The 17545-nt window shown below is 46.5% G+C and overlaps 1 protein-coding gene across 2 annotated transcripts in view; it reads right to left on the reverse strand.

Moving 5' to 3' along the window:
* Window positions 1-17545, reverse strand: part of Igf2bp2 (insulin like growth factor 2 mRNA binding protein 2) — a 112805-nt gene that overhangs the window by 16915 nt on the left and 78345 nt on the right. For both annotated transcript variants that reach the window (XM_055624888.1, XM_055624889.1), the window contains 8 exons: window positions 15188-15236; window positions 13582-13633; window positions 10198-10261; window positions 8302-8553; window positions 6247-6381; window positions 5361-5483; window positions 4500-4635; window positions 1926-2054 (listed from right to left, as the gene is read on the reverse strand). In XM_055624888.1, the coding sequence (XP_055480863.1) occupies window positions 1926-2054; window positions 4500-4635; window positions 5361-5483; window positions 6247-6381; window positions 8302-8553; window positions 10198-10261; window positions 13582-13633; window positions 15188-15236 (940 nt within the window). The remainder of the gene's footprint in view (window positions 1-1925; window positions 2055-4499; window positions 4636-5360; window positions 5484-6246; window positions 6382-8301; window positions 8554-10197; window positions 10262-13581; window positions 13634-15187; window positions 15237-17545) is intronic.

Here is a 17545-nt window from a genome sequence, read left to right on the forward strand (position 1 = left end):
TTCTTCCATTTTGTCAAATACTAAAAGCTGCTATGTTTTCAATTTCATTCTCTGAGGAAAACATAAAAACAAAAGGCAAGATTTCTGTTGAAAGTGCCAGAACGTGTAAAACGGCACTGACTTCCCTATAGACACAGGGTAATGGAATGCAGTGATGAGGTAGGCCGGGCACGGTGGTGTTCTAGTCCTCAGGAGGTGGAGGTGGAGGCGGGACCATCTCAGCAGCTCAAAGCCATTCCAGCCACAGAGCTAGCTGGAGACCAGCCTGGGCTATATGAGACCCTGTCTCAGACAACGAAAACCACAATAAAGGGCAGAGCTGGATTTCAAGTTGGCTTTATCAGCAGATTACTCAATAAATGAGTTTAGGAAACTGGTTATTCACTTGGAAAAATAATAAAGTTAGATGAAAATAAATTCCCTGTAAAATACAGTACAAACATGGCCTCTATCCAGCAAAATGAACAGCTGAAAATTACTATAAGGAAAACATTTTTTTATAATCTTGGATGAAGAAGTAGCTTTTTCCTAAGCATGACATTAAAGGCCAAAACCCCAAAAGAAAACATCACATCTTTAGTTGTTTGTTTTAAGACAGGGTCCAACTGTTTAGCCCAGGCTTGCCTGAAAATTTTAAACTCCTCCTGCTCAGCCTCCCCAGTGACAGGACTATAGGCATGAGGCACCAGTCAGGGATTAAGAAAACACGTCCTTATGCTGAAAATTTCTGCACCAATTTGGCCCAAGAGAAAGCCGTGATATTTAAATCACATGCGTCACTGTCTACTGTAATTTCAGTTATCAGGGACTTCAGCTTGCAGACGGACTCTGCGGGGCTCCCGTGCAGCCTCCGTCCCAGGAAGTGGGATGCCTTCTGTGCCTTTTAGGGGTGCCAACCTGGTCATTACATCTCACAGCAAAGGCAAAGGGCGTGCACTCTGCGCCCTCATGCTTCCGCCACGACCCTCCCCCCTTTAGAGGCACACACAGTTCAAGCGCTGGCTCCACCCTTCAGTCTAAGAGGCACTGGACAGGACGAAAGGGATGGTGTGCCATCCATGCTTCCAAACGCCTCGGAAAAGCTACTGTGGGCAAGGCAGAACGCGCCGGGCCTGTGGGCGTGACGGCAATGCATGTCTGTTGGAGGGTGCGAGCACATGCAGCCCCAAAAAGCCGCTAGCAATGCCTACACCAGAGAGCACCGATCAGAAAAGACCTCACTCAGACACCCGATTCTCCCCACCAAACAGTTTCTACACACAAGTAAGAAAGTTTGTCCACGAAATTAAAAAACAAAACAAAACGTGTGTTTAAGAGAAGAATAAGGTGGGGGAGGGTAGCCATCCAGTCTCCAGTGTCTTCAGCCTCCATCAGGTGATGTACTAATTGTGAGTAACGCCCTCGAATGAGAGCAACAAGCCCCAAACCTACTGTCCACATTTCTTCTGCTGAGGATTCAGAGTCAAACAACACTCATTAAAGAACCTCCTGAAGATCAGGCGGTGTGCTGTTTAGACGTACCGTGGTGTTTTCCTTCTAACCCTTCCTTTCAATAAAGTATATCTGAGTTATGGACAAAGCTGGCAATATGTCTATCTATCCAAGAATAATCCAGGTATCCCTACATTTGTATTAAACGGTAACACTCATGAACCTTGTTTGAACTAACAGCTCTCGTTTTTGTTAAATGGCCCTTGAATTAACGAGTTGGTGAGCGGTTCTTTGCTATGTGGCAGGACGCTTACCATCATTGACAGCACATGTTCAGAGTTTGGTTTCGTATCAATTTCCCCACCAGAAAATCCCTTGTATTCAAATTACAATCACCCAGAAAGACAGACTACAAAGAAAAGCTTTTGTGCTTCCTCAACATAGCAGAAGGGCTGGGCCAGCAAAAGCGACCCTCGGGACACTGGGCTACTCACAGTGAAGGGGGGGTAGGGGGCGCCAGGGGGAGCTCCTCGGGGCCCTGCTGGTGGAGGAAACACGGACAGTCCTGTTGAAAAGATGCCAAGTGCACTGAGGTTCAACCCTGGGATTAGATTGGCTTGTTGCTGGGAATAGAAACGAAGAGAACAGATGAGGGGGAGAAGCCCAGGGAGGCCAGGCTCGCAGTGGCCAGCCTCCATCTCCTGTCTGCACAGTGCCGGCATTTCCCCGTCAGCGCCACCCTGGTACATGGACTTCCTCCCCTATTATGGAGGGTGGGCAACTGATCTCAGCCTGATTGTGACATTCCTTCAGAGCTTCCCTGCCACCCTTGGCTTAATGTGGCCAACAAAGTCTTCTCTAGCTGCTTTCCTGCTAAGCCCTGGCTCCCATCCCACCAGATCCTTCTCCCTAAATACCCTGTGCCCTCTCACCTCCTGACTCTGTGCCCTCTTGTTGCTCCTCCCTCCCTTGCCCAGGTTCCTCCTACTCCCCCATCCCCCATCTCACTCTGGGGTCTCCTAACACTCCCCTTTCCTCAAAGACACCAGATTGAGTCTTGGGCTCCATGCCTCGCTCCTGCCTCACTTCCTTCAGATCATCGGCTGTTTTACTTAGGGCTGTATTCAGTGTCTGGTACGCTAGTAATCAATAAAGATTTGTTGAATGGAAACAAACACCGTCTTTTTTAATTACCAAAGGATGGGTCAGGATCTCTTGCTAGCACTGACACATGGGCAAATCTCATTATCTGATGTGAAGACCATTCCTTTTTGGCTCTTCATCATTTAGCTGCAGCTTCAAGGTTGTGCTACTTATTTCACAGTTCAACCTACGATGCTCAACAGGCCTGGAGGCGGAGAAATGTCCCTATGCTGGCCTGCGCCCAGCCTGCCCCAATCCCTGGCTTCCTGAACATGAAGCAGACCCCTAAGATTTTCAGAATGCTTCTCTGTGGGTAAAGTCACGCTGGAAATTGCCCCTTTCTGTAAGGATGCAGAAGAGCAAACCTGGATCCTTCACCATGACCTCGGGGTTGGATGTTAAGATACGGTGACTTTGTGATTTCTCTCCCAGAGCGTGCATTTGGCATAGATATCTAAGTGACACGCCCCGAAATGCTGATGTGGGTTGCACTTACACCTCTTTTGAGTATAACATCTCCAGATGTTCACAGAGAGAGTTGTTTGGCAAAGACAGTAGGGAGAGTACAAGAAAAGGATGAGACGGCTAGATGATACTGACAAAAAGGCATTCACATAGAAGGTTGCCCCCGCCATCCTGTCCCACAGTTACTGTTGGCACAGGGTGCCCAGGTGGGGCTGGGGAGATGTGTGGAGCAGAATGCCGACCCGAGGAACAGCTGTACAAAGCGTTGCTGCGGAGAGGCGGGGCTCACCACAGAACTGTCAATATTTACTTCTCTGTGCGATGTCAGCAGGTGGAGAAGGGGAGGAGACATGAAGCCAAGAGGTCAGGGAGGTTCACATGAAGCCAAGAGGTCAGGGAGGCTGATAATTGGGGAAACTGACTTGTGAATGGCTAGTCAGCGGACCCTTTCCATTCTCAGAAAATTGCAGAGACAAATGAAAGATTTCGCTCTTCTGAGCTGAGCTCTACTGAGGGACAGACAGCTTGTAACAGTTACCGAGTGAGAACTAAGTAACAGGAAAGAATGTGTCATCTTCTACAGGTGGTGGTGCGCTCAAGTGGGTGACAGCATTTACTAGGCAAACAGAAGTGAGGCGCAATCCTCCCTCCCTCCCTTCCTCCCTTCCTCCCTTCCTTCCTTCCACAGGCCAGTCTGAAACACCTGCTTCAAATACTCCTCAGCCTTGGCCCCCAAGCAGCCCAGGCTAAAAAAGCTCTCTAAGCCCTGTGATGGCATTTGTTTTGACCCTACATAATTAACTCTAGATCTTACACATGCTAAAAACTTATTACACATGCTAAAAACTGGAACACCTCCAGCCCAGTCCATTTATACATATATAATGGGGTCGGAGTCTAAATTTGTAGCCCCAGCTGGTCTGGAACTCCTGGTGTAGACCAGGCTAGCCTCAAACTCACAAACATCTACCTGCCTGTCTCTCACGTTCTGAGATTAAGGATGTATGCCACCAGACCTGGCTAATGTACATACTTGAAACTTTAAAGAGGGAGAAGACATGACAAGAGTGTACAAAGTTTAGAAAATAGGGGACCTCACTTTCCAGACCCAGCTACTTTTATTCTCATACCTAGCACCCAGTCCTGTTCATCTACATTACTTTGCACATGTATGTGTGCCGAGCAGCTCTGACATCTTCCTTTTCTAATACGTGTGATCATGCCCGTCACCCCACCTTGTGGCCTGGACGGCACGACCTGATTGGCTCACACTGACTTGGTTGACCATGCTTCACTGACTGGTTTCTTGGGTTGACGCCTTTATCCTAGGACGCCAGAAGTCCTTCCCATCTCCTAAAGCACCTCCCCATCTCCGGTAGTACAGCTATCCTCACAGAGCCGGGGTCCTGCCTCAGCGGTGGGGAAAGCAGGAGAGGTGGAAGGCCCGGCCCGGCCCTTACATTAACAGCCAGCATGTCGTTTTCAAAGGCCTCGCGGAGCTTCTTCATAATCTCCACCTCAGCACTGGCACAAGCTTCCACGGTGCCCTTCACCGTGATGGTTCTCTCGGGGTTGTATATGCTCAAATCCTGCAAGCTGGCCGGTGGGGAAAAGAGAGGGAAAATAAAACTCCAGACCACAAACACGGCTGGTAAAGACAGAGACACCACAGCACAGGATCCCTGCTATCTAATCCTGTCTTCCAGGGTGACACTGACCATATATTCACCTGCCATGCACTGAACCTAGGGCCTCACACGTGCTAGGAAAGCCTCCTAGCTCTGAGCGGTATGCCCAGCCAGTCTTACTTTGTATTTTGAGAAAAGTCTCACTAAGTCCCACTACGCAGCCAAAGCTGGCCTTGACCTTTTGATTCATCTTTCTCTTTCCCTGAGAGCCTGGATTACAGGCTTGTGCTACAGAACCAGTTTTCTTCTTCATCTTCATCATCATCATTAGTTTTTTGAGACAGAGTTTCTCTGTATAACCCTGGACTCGATTTGTAGACTAGGCTGGCCTTGAACTCAGAGATCTATCTGCTCCTACCTCCCCGAGCACTGGGATTAACGGCGTGTGCCACCACGCCAGACTCTCGCCTTTACTTTTTTATTGTAAAAATTCCATGGTGCTGGTATTGGAGCCTGGGGCTTCCCTCGTGCTGGAGAGTGCTCTGTTGGGCTCACAGCCAACCACAGGGATCTGCTTCCCCGGGCTGCTCGGAGTAACTCTGGCTGACTGTGTGCCCCCTGGAGAAAGGCAGGGGCTAGGGGACACTCCCACCGGTCACTCCTGAGCACACTTAGTCTGAAGGGGTAGCTTACGATGAGATGGTTATCTTGGTCCCTGTCTCATGTTCAATTTTCTTCAGATTTCTGCCTTCTTTGCCAATCAGTCTTCCAACGAAGCCGTTGTGGGCCAAGATTTTCAGAGGAACCTCCTCAGCCCTAGAAGGACAGATGGACCCAGCACTTAGGAAGGATGCTATCTAAGCTCCCAAGACTCACCACTTTTGCTTTGTATGAATGGGATCCAATCTCTTCATGTTCTTTCCCAACCTCAGCTTATGAATTCTGACTGAAATAAGCCACACAGTGGTAACTCTACCGCCATTTCCTACTCGCTAGTAGGCGGATTGCAGTGGGTCCACTAGGTAGGCCTGGCCAGTGGGAAATAAGCAAATAAATAAAAAGAATCCCATAAAAACCCAGCAATCTCACTTCTGGGCATATCAAAATCATGACTATTTGTAATCCACATGCCCAGCAGTATCACTGAATGGCCAGGACACAGCAGTGTCATCGAGACAAAGGGACGGACGTTATGCACTACCACGTGGAAGAGCTGGGGGAGCCGAAATTATAGGATGGCATTCCCAGATTGCAGGATCTGTATGATCCACTCATGCCAAGTATCTAAAGCAATCCAACTGCTAGAACAGAGGGTGAGCAGGGAGGCAAGAACAGGAAGCCACTTAATGGGCACAGAGAGAGGTTCAGGTTTGCAACCTGAGAGATAAAAATATCTCTGTGTGTCCGTTATAATATGCATCTCTCTCTTTATATGCACGCATATTTATTCTGTACGTCTAGAGAACTCCGAGCACCACAAACACGACCCCTCTACATTTATCGAGTAACACACATAGAACTTTTAAACATATTTCTTATCCCTCCAGCACCGAGTGGTCTGGGCGCTGTGCGGACTTACAGTTTGGTCTCATCAGCCTCCTTCTGCATAATTTCCAGAATCATGCGGCATGCTTCAGAAGTCCCTTCTGGGGTGGCATGGATTGTGACAGGCTTCTCCGCAGCCCCAGAGTTCTCCTTCCTGTGGATGTCTACCCTACAGGAAAAGAACCAGGTGCCGTAGCACTATTGGACAGCAGTACTGGACAGGGCCTAGCACAGGCACAGTCCCAGCCAACACGGGGAGGGCAGGGGAAATGCCATCAGCACCCTCGCAACTGATGGGGCTCTCCAGGAGGCCAGTGTGCAAGGAGGCTCGTGCCGAACGTAAACCCCTCGCAGCTCTGGTCAGAAGGGGGCCATGCTGACAGGAGTGCTGCAGGGCCGAGGCGCCCAGCCAACTTGGGAAGAAAGCCAGTTTGGTTAATGAGGTATTTTGCATAGCCTTTCACGTGCCTGTAGAACCGAAGGGTAAGTGGGGAAAAGAGCTGCAAATGGAGCGGTGCCGACCTCCGCACTGATTGCAGCCTTTAAAAGCCACCCGTGAACCCAAATTCCAACCCGGAATTCAAGCAGGCCTCATGCAGCTGAGTGTCTGCAGAGGGACAGCAGCGTGCCTCTCTCTGCCTTCCTAAGGTTTTGGTTTCCTTTCTGTTGGAAGTCCGCCATCTCCTCCAAGGCTCCTAAAACCAACAGCTTAAAGGCCTAATGACTTTATCAGACCTCTCCAGGTCCTGCTTGTTTTTAACTTTCAGAATCACATAATGGATCGAAGCCCTTTCTACTCCGGCTGTTACTTCAGCCTGCTTCTCAAACTGGCACACAGTCTGGGAACTAATTGCCCTTCGATGAAACTTGTTGCCTTTTAAAGCCACTTTACACGACTTTTGGAATTAGAACAGAGATAAGTAAAAATTACTTTACAGTGATGCAAACTTGGGAAAGGAGGGGCTGGTTTTTAGAATGAATAAAAGGAACATTAAGACAACCTCTAGTCTTCTTTCAGCATCCCCCACCCCCCACCCCCCCCACCCCCGCTCTGGGAGTCTACACACGGTGGGGGCCGGGGGTCTTAGCCAGAGCAGCATCTGCAGACACTGGAGGAAGCTTCCCTTTCAGCTTATGGGATATTATACTTGCTGTCATTCCAGTGACCGAGTAAGAAGCACCAGGTCAGGGAAGCGATTTGCTGGTGATCTGGTGCTTTGCAGTGTGAGTTCACTTGATCTGCATTTGATTTGCAGTCTCACAACAATACTGGGAAAATGTAGTGGCTTCCTCTTTTTTTTTTAACAGAAGTAACTGATACTCAAAGAGGTGATATATTTCATAAAAACTTGAACACACATTGCTGCTTTCCAGTCCTGGCTCTTGGCTCTTCCTTGCAGTGTGCTGCGGTCGTATGGACATATAAAAGTCAACAACTGTACAAACCATTTTGCCCAATGACTACTACCTCCAGCTCTTAAACAGAAAATTGGACCCAAAGCCAGACACTTTCTTGCTTGAAGCAGCAAGAACCCAGACGGTCCAAAATTATTACTTTCTTTTTAATCACAACACATATTCATGATTACTTTAATAATATCACAAAACTTAAATATATCTGAGAAATTCAGAAACACGCAATCACGAATTGAGAAAACTATTCATTCTATAGCTTTCCTGTCTTTATTCTATGCTATTTACTAAAATGTATCAGAAAGGAATATACTATTTCTGATCCTTCTATATCTGAGACAACCTAGGTGGTCTGAAGAACGGCTTCCCCGAGCTTGGCTCAGCAGGGGGATGGAGCCTCCACCAGAGCATCCAATGACCCCGGCTGAGCTCCTCTCAACTGCTGTGGAACTAGGCGAGCTCACAGGATGTTCCATAAGGAGCCATCCTTTCAGGGGAGGGCAGTTATGTCATTAGCTTGAACTCTCCTCACAACCCCCAAGGGTAGCAGTCTACTGAGAGGAGCACCGTTCCAGATGGCACGCCCTCCCACCGCTGCAACCCGTGACCCGAGGATGGCCGAGGCGGGAGGCAGGGGCCCCTGAGAGGAAGCAAAGAAAGCCCCGGAGGCACGTACCGGGACTGGGTCTGCTTAGTGATGTTCTTTATGGTCAAGCCCTCCTTTCCGATGATGGCACCAACAAACTGGGTGGGGACGAGGATCCGCAGCGGGAAATCAATCTGTCTGGCCTGAGAAGAGCTCCCGGGGGCGTGGCCTTGTTCCCGGGCTCGATGAGGGGGTGAAGGGGAGCTCACCTCTTCATCAGGGATGTAGGAGATCTTGAAGGAGTAGTTCTCAAACTGATGCCCACTCAGCTTCTCGATAGCTCTGTGACACAGCAGGGTAGAAAAGCTTATGAAAGAGACGGAAAAAGCTCTCACTAGCCACTGACGTGGTACCTGTGCCAGGCATTCAGGGCACATGGGTGAGCAACACAGATACCACCTCAATCCCTGAAGTCTCAGTTAACAAGTAAACAAGCCCTCGCAGCACTTAGAACTAAGCGAACTTAGATACAATTCTGCAGTTTACTTTCCTCTCCTACAACCTGAGACTAACCCCCCCCTTACCAAAATTGTATATAAGGGTCCAAAATTATTATTTTCTTCATAACACACCTTCATGGTTATTTTAATCACATCACAAATTTTTAATGTATTTGAGAAATTAAGAAACACATAAGCGCGAACTAAGAAAACTATTCATTCTATATCTTTCCTATCTTTATTATATACTAGTGACTGAAATGTATTAAAAATACTTGTACTATTTCTAATCCTTAAAAATCAGCTAACAGTCTACAAATATTCTCCATTAGCAAATACTTTGATAAAAGTCACTGCCCACTCCACTGGACAAAACTTTAAAAAGGAGGTCAGCCTTCTCCAGGTTCACTCTGACTTCTACTGTTGAGCCTTCCCTGAGTTTGTAAATTAGGCCCAATCTCTTGAAAATCACATGTATTGTCATGAACACATCTGAAGTTACAAGCTCCTCCCCCGGGATGAATATTCAGAGATTAGACGGCCCAATGTCCATCTGGCAATCAGTGCTTTTAGCAATGAACAGCTAACTTCCTGGAGACTGTTGGTATGAAAATGGGTGAGCTACGTCTTCACACGTGCTGAAAACTACAAGAGCAGTGATGCTATTCTCTTGGGAATGGGTACACTCCGGGCTTTGTCACAGCCAGGAAGTAGGACTACCTGCTACACTTCTAAGTTACAATGCCCATGAGGCACTTCAAGACCTCCTACCAAAACCTTCTTAGCTGGGCATGGTGGTCCGTGGCTGAAACTTCACCCTCCAAAAAAGCCCAAAAGATAAAAGAAACAAAAGAATAGTGGGTTTTGCTCTTGCGTAAAACTTAATCCCAAGTCTATTAATAGTAAACTCAAAATTAATCATTATTGGAGCAACAGAGCAATGAGTGAGGTGAGAGTGGGGAGTTCAAGCCAGTTCCAAAGGGTAGACCACTCCTGGATGACTGTGCCTGCTCTTGTCACTGAGGTGGATCACAGGATGTTATTAAATATTAAAACACCGAATGTTTTAGTCTCCATTCGGTGAGTAGGGATAGGAGGCCGAGCACATTCCTCATGGAGAACGGAGTACGCAATAGTAAAAGGGACCCCGTGAAGTTTGTCAAAGCAGAGCCTGCGAGTGCAGCATCAGAAAGCTGGTCCTCCCTCCCTGACACGGCTCCTGCCTTTCTGTCGATGCCAAGGCTCAACATCGTCAAGACAGTCTCTGCGCTACCACCATCGGTCTAGTGTCAACCCCCTGGGGTGCGCTGACATGCCAAGAACATGCCAAAAGCAGCAAGAACACCTTGGAGTTGTACAGGCGTGTCCAAGAGGACTTGCTGGCCAGCATCTAACTTCTCTGAAAAGGTTTCCAGATGCAGGACTCAAAGGAAACCAAAGAGAAACCCAACTAAACCTGGGAGGAAATAAAACCAAAGCCACTTACACCTTTGCTTCTTCTCTTGTTGTGTAGGTGACGTTGACAACAGCAGTTTCCGTATCTGTATTGACTAGGAAAGAAAGGAAAACTACATCACCCTCTGTCCAGAGAAGGCTAACTCCAGAGGAAAATGCACAAAACGATGTATCACCTTAACTGGCGTCCTGTGCTTATTGAGGTGTACTTAGAGAATATGAGAGTCAAATGTATGTTACACCCCGTAACCAGCTGCAAATATATAACACGCTGCCCCGTTTCACTATTCTAGAAGTACTTCTGAGCAGACATGAGCATATGAACCATCCCTGTATATTTCTGTAATTTCACTTTTAATATTTGCACAGAACTGCAGGGAGCAAACAGGCCATGAGCTGCTTCATCATCAGCCATTTGGGAATGTGCTGTGCCCAGCACTGTCATCTTAGAGTCCTGCCAAGTCACTTCCATTGCAAACACCATTTGATTCTGTATTCTTCTGAATTACTTCTTTAGACTAAAATCACAGAAGTGGGTGGAAAGACATGACACAAAGAAAATAAATGAAAAAAAAAATGCCACAATTCTTTGTTTCCTATTTTCAAAATGATCTCCTAGACCTATTATTAATTTTAATTGTTAATTAAAAGTACACAGGCTATTACAGGTTTCCTATCTGCAGCTTTCTAGAGCTACGAAGGAGGCTGTAGACCCAGACTCCCAGAAATGGCTGGGTTTATCCATATATATATATATATATATATATATATATATATATATATATACATACATATATATACTGAGGCAGAACAGTAAGCTTGGGCTAAATAGCAAGGCTCTATCTGTAAATACACACACATACATGCATGCATGCATGTACACACAAACGTACACAGGTGCACACACACTCATACATGTTTATGCATGCAGGCACACACAAATTACATGTGCACACAAACACATATACTCACACACACACACCAATGCATGCGCACACGCAGAGACAGACAGACACAGATAGACACACACACCCCTCTATTCATTCAAAGGGCTTGATTGATGAAGCTTGCTTTAACTCAAAACACCTAAGTGAAAAAAAATGCGCTTTCGCGCAAAAAAAAAAAAAAAAAAATCAGATCCATTCTTCAAAAAAAAACTTTAGGGGAATTTAAAATTAACAGCATTAAAGATAATTCCAGAAAAATCACAATAAAGCTGCCTTTCAAAGTAGCAATATTCATTCTTAAACTTTAGGGGTGCAATGACCATCTTGCTACATCAAAATGTAAAGAAATGTGACTCTGAGATTCTTAAAGGGATTAGGCAACCTCCAAATATTAAAGACTCTAGAATAAAGACATTTTGCCCATTAATTTCCAAGCATCTCCAGCCTTGGTGGAGGCAGCAGTAACTGTGCAGCAATCTATACGCCAAACAGTGCGATCCCAGCCCTGCCTCTGCCCAGGGGCCCTCAGGCTCTTCTCCAGTGATAGCCAGGGATACCCACACAGTGGGAAACCAGGGACCATGTGAGGTATGACCATCCTCACTCAGTGTCAGAGGTTTCCTAGCTGTAGCTGTCTAGACAGACAGAGAAGGCTATAGGCTCAGAGTCCCAGAAAAGACATCCTCTAGGAATCCCGGATCCTTAATTTTGCCCTCACTTTTTTACTAATATTCTCTGTTCTTTAAAGATGTTTGGTTTCTGAAAGTCACAAGGCCATTTGATTTTAGAGGAAGCTGAGCTCCATCTAAATAATTTATTTCACTAATCGCTAAATTCATGTTCCTCAGGCTCTACTGACAGGCTCTGCTGGGTCAGAGATCACCCACAAAATGGGACAAAAGCACAGCTCAGTAGTTTGTTTTGTGCCTTGAGGCGCTGGAAGCCGGGCAGTCTCCATGCTTGGCTGCCTAAGGGCTAAGTATTGTCCCAGTGCTCCTGAACCTCCTCCTCCTCCTCAGGGAGCACCGTCCTGAACTGATTCCAGTTTTAGCTGCCAAATTGTCTCCACCTCCCCAAAACTGGGGTTTCAGGCATGCGCCACCACATCCAGATCAGCCACTAACGTTTTTTTTAAATTGTTTTCAGGTTCGCACCCGTAAAGCCATCCTCTTGCCCACTCTCCTCTCCACTAGAATGTCTTCCCGCTTGACAATTAGGAAGTGAAAACCGGGAACAGAATTTTTAGAAAGCATGTTTTCTTCTGAGTGCTTTCCTTTCAACTCCAAGCATGAGCACGCAGCAGTATGAAAGAGTCGTGGTCTTAATAATCGTGGAGGGGAGAACACCAGATCCTTGCTGCTTCAACACAATTACGATCATTAACACTGACAGATTGGACACATTTCTAAGATCTGTGAGGAACTGGATTCTATATGATCTTTTCATGGGGACTTTACAGTCCCTTAGAACTTACGAAATACATAAACAGGTTTTCATTGAGTGATGTGACCATTTGATGGTATAGGAAGGGAGAAATTACGCTCGTTTCACACAAGGGATAATCAGTTGGTAAAACTGAGCTTCCAATCAATGATCACGGCCAATGTACGAAAAACCCTCACCATACTTGGGTGTCTTCATTGTCAGGGTCTTAGGGTCCACCTTTCTGGGACTCCTAAAGAGCTTTGTAAGACATCAGCTTCAGGTGACTTTTTGGTCCCCCTTAAAAAGTACTTCAGGCTTTAGCTAATAAAAATGAGTAGTGGGAAGAGAAGGAAGTATTTTCTGGCCATAGGCAGTGCTGCTCCTATGACGGCAGGTCTTAGATCCGAGGGTACATAAAACCACTCAAGAGATCCTCACTCATGAGCCGCTGCCCCTGCCCCGAGTCTCCACAGGTATGTGGCGAGTCCAAGGAACCTGCATTTTCCTGAGTGTTCCAGGCATCTCAGTGTGGAAGTCCTACCTCACAGTAAACAGACATTAGGCTGTGTGCTCGCCTCCCAGTGAGTTGGCGCTGGTTAAGGAGCAGCCGTGTAAACTCAGCTCTTCTCAGATGTACTAAGCTTGCCCCATTCCAACTGTGTTTGGCCAGCACTTAAGCTCACCGCAGGTGAATGTTGGGTATGGTGGCCACACCTTTAATCCCAGAACTTGGAGGCAGAAACAGGTGGGTCTCTGTGATTCGGAGCCCAGCCTGGTCTAGTATAGTGAGTTCTGGTCAGCCAGGGCTACAGAAAGACCCTGAAATAATATTCCTAGAACAACTAAACTACATAGATATCTGAGATGAATGACGGATAGACATGGTTGCTTCTGACAGGCAAGCGTACAAACACTTGAGGGGCGATGGGATTCACTACTTCTCCCTGATGACCCCCAGCCTGTAGGAAATGACAGACAAGGTCCTCTCCAAAGCTCAGCAGGCTAATTTCCTCACTCATTGGCTGACTTTCCTCGCTTGTTACCTTGTTCTACATTCTCCACTGTCCCGTACTCGGCCAACAGTCCATCCAACACCTGTAAAGATATCAGAAGAGAAGATCGTAAAAAAGGTATCCATCTCCCTCTGCAAGTGAAACACACTAAAACAAGGACGTTGGAGCAAGGTAAATAAGTCAGCACCTCAGGTCTTCCATGAAAACAGAGCTCAACAAATCTGAGTCCTCAGGGCCCTTTTCTGCGGATTGGTTCCCAACGGTCTACTCACTAAGGTGACGTCACACAATTTCAGAGTGTTGGTAACTCAACAGTGGCACTGCTATGATGCCCAGAACCACGCTGCCGAAGCAGAAAGCAGAGTAAAAGACAAGGCTCGTAATTCCTTAGGGGAGCTAACCACTCTCCTTCAGCTCCCCTCCAGGGATCTCCTTCTACTACTTTCAAGGAACAGATCGTGCGTGCTTCACATTTTTCACAGTAAAAGAAAAACTGTTCTTGCGGATGGAGAGATGGCAGTCGAGAGTGTACACTGCTCTTGCAGAGGTCCTGAATTCCTTCCTAACACCCGCATGGCGGCTCACAACCACCTGCAACTCAAATGATCTCTTCTGGCCTCGGGTGCTCCTGCACGCATGTGCTATACACAGACCCACACAGGTACACATACATACGCATAAAAAATAAACCTTCTTTTAAAGTTGTTGTTGTTGTTTTAAAGATTTATTTTTGAGATAGGGTCTGGCTTTCAGTAGCTCTGGCTGGGCTGAAAATCCCTATGTAGACCAGGCTAGCCTCAAACTCAAGAACTCTGCCTGTTTCAGCCTCCTAAGTACTAGAGTTAGTCATACAGCACTGTGCCTGACTATTCTGTATTTTAGAACAGGGTGTGTGTGTGTGTGTTTGTGTGCATGTGCATGAGGACACACACATGAAGACAGGTGCCTGCAGAGGTCAGAAGCACTGGATCTGAGTTTATGGTTTCTTGTAAGCCACCTAAGGATCTGAGTTTATAGTTACGTGTAAGCCACCTAACATGACCGTTGGAAACTGAACTTGTGTCCTCTGCAAAGACAGCTCAGGCTCGTAACCACTGCTCTCTAGCTCAGTCCTTTTTTTTCTTTCTTTCTTTAAAGACAAAGATAGAACATGGCTCTCTTTAAGGCTGTTTTGATTTCCTGTGGGTTAGGGCAGTTTGTTCTAAACAATGAGGCCATTCCTCATGTGCTATTAATTTTATATCAAGACAGCAAGCAATCTTACAACTTTTAGTGCTCTGAAAATACATCGTAACTGTTACAACAACCACCTCAGAACAAAACAAACAGAGTCTACTCTATTAATAAAGAATTTTGTTTCCACAGGCTTTCCAGTGACTCAGCCAATCAGAATAGGGACAGACAAAAATCCATTCATTGAATCATGTGGTGAGGATCATGAGAAGACCCACTCATCTCCTGAGGAAGCCAACAGGGAGGGTCAGAGAGGAACAAACACAACCTCTAACTCACTTCACATGCCCCACAACTTGGAAAGGAAGGTCAGGACCTGGAGGTTTGGGGGAAGTCTGAAGGCATTTAATTCCTAAAGTAAAGGGAAGCCAGCCAGGGAGGCACCTGGGTGCCCGGGGCTTACCTCCCACTGCAGGTGAGGCGGGATGTTTCGAATCTGGATTTTTCTGCTCCTGTAAAGACAAGACCAGTCTAGAACATTTTGTCTGCACATTACAGCTTCAGCAGATAACAAAATCAGCTGTAAGATCATAATTAAGTTCACTGTCCAACTTATTTACCGAAACCATTCACCGGCCATTCCTACTGGGAACAGTAGGCACCGGGTGCTAAGGTTTCCAATTACTTTGGGAGGGAAAAAAAAAAAATCCAGAAATCGTGACAAGTTAAAATTACAATTTAAATACAGGCTTAAGTTTTCAACTGTCTACCGAAGAAGCTAAACCATTATTTACTGTTTCTATGATTATGCTCTCAAAATACATATGCTTGCAACTGATCCTATCCCTTGGCTCAAACATGGTCTCGCAAGATAGGTCTCTGGCCGGCTTGGCCATCAAGATTACTAGGTATACCAGGTTGGCTGGTGCTGGAATCACTCTCGGGAGCTGCTGTGCCATTTGTAAAGTGTGGGTGTGCTGTGCTAATGACTAGTAGGGGCTAGGCTGTAGAACCTCACATCCCGTCTTCGTGCTGTGAAGGCTGGTTGCTCATGCTCTTCAGCTGTAATTCTTAATGAAGAGGCATGCCTATGGCGGCTGCACAGACATCCCTACAGAAGATGCCACCAAATCCATTTGTAGAAAAGTCATCAGAACTTAAGAAAATGGACTATTTCTAAAGAAAGGTTTATTTCCAAATATAAGTGTCTACTCTTACAGCTAACACACAGAAAGAAATTCATCCACGAGCTCAAAGATATTTGAACAAGCACAGCTGCTGCATACCTACCCGCCGGCAGAAGGTAAGTGAGAGCATTGCTGTAACATACAGGAAACACAGCTTTAAAATGGAGTAGGTATATTTGCAAGGAACGCTCCAAGGTGTGCTGGGACAGAAAACCAATTACTACTTAAGCTGATCCTGGTTTTGTAAATTACTTTTAATTCTATGTATATATGTATGTGTATGTGTGCGTGTAGATACGTATGTAGTACCCAACTATTAAGGTTAATAGCCTCTGAGCTCTGGATAATATGATGGACTCCCTTTCTCAGCTGGGTTCCCTTTCCACCTTATCTGGGGAACCCCAGATTTCCTAAGGAACATCAACTAACCCTCAGGGAAATCACAGGCCCAACCCTTTCCTAATAAAAAATCCGTTCAGCAAGCACCTGGGGATTCCTGGAAGCGCCCCCCCCCCCCCATGCTGAGAAGATATCTCAGCTTTTAACCCATGACCTTTAACCATACCTGGAGTTCCTCCCCTACTTTCATGTAAGTACTGCTTTCCCCCTCTTATGATAGGACTGTTCTCTTACATCTAGATCAAGTATCCCTGGAGCCCCTAGCCCCAGCCAATCATCAAACACATTCACCCTCGAAACTCAACCTACTGCCCAAGGTTTATAAATCCCTGATTCATGAAATAAACTTTCCCACTCCATTTCTTCACCACAACTGTCTGAGAGTCACTGTTTATTCTGGGCTTTTGAAACTCCAAAGCCCTCCGGCAGTGAAACACTTTCTCCAACAAGGTCACACCTCCTAATCCTTACAATCCTTTAAATAGTACCACTTTGGGGACCGCTCTTATGTAAACCACCGCATACACCTATGGTTTATTAATTTTGTGTGTTTATGTTTACAGATGTATGTGGATGCACAGGTATGCTTATGTGTGTGCATCAAGGCCAGAGGACAGACTTCGTGTTCTTCAGGAGTGCTGTCCACCTTGTTTTTGTGCAGGGTCTCACACTGGCCTAGCGCTCAAACAGGCCAGGGTGGCTGGCCAGCTAGCCTGTGGGATCTAGCCACTTGTCTTTCCCTCTCCAGAGTGAGGATGACAAGCACATGCCAGCATGCTCAGCTTTTTTACATGGGTTCTGGGGATCAAACTCTGGTCCTAACACTCACAGGGCAAACACGTTACTGACTATGGCTTTCCTCTCAATTCTGAACTGTTTAGGCCGCAGAGCTGATCATCCCACCTACATCTCCACTCTGAGATGGGACTCTTAATAAAACTACAGTCACTTTCCCTGTGGCTTTAAAAGGCAGGAACTTAGAACTCAAATACAAGTAAACTATCTGCAAGAGGAAAGGGCAAGAGGGCCAATCCCACACTACCTGCACAAGGGCAGCGCAGCCCTGGAACCATTAAATGTCTGGTTCTGCGTTCTGTTTAGCTGTGGATTTCCCACTGTAAACCACTACAAAACAAAATATACATGACCCTACATGCCTCTGGGTTTTCTCCGTGAATGGCATTATTTCTGTACTCTAGGCTCCCAAAGCTGATAAGAGGTTGCAACTGAGTGAA

This window comes from Psammomys obesus, unplaced genomic scaffold (genome assembly GCF_907164565.1).
Source record: "Psammomys obesus unplaced genomic scaffold, mPsaObe1.curated_primary_1811, whole genome shotgun sequence".
Lineage (NCBI taxonomy): Eukaryota > Metazoa > Chordata > Mammalia > Rodentia > Muridae > Psammomys > Psammomys obesus.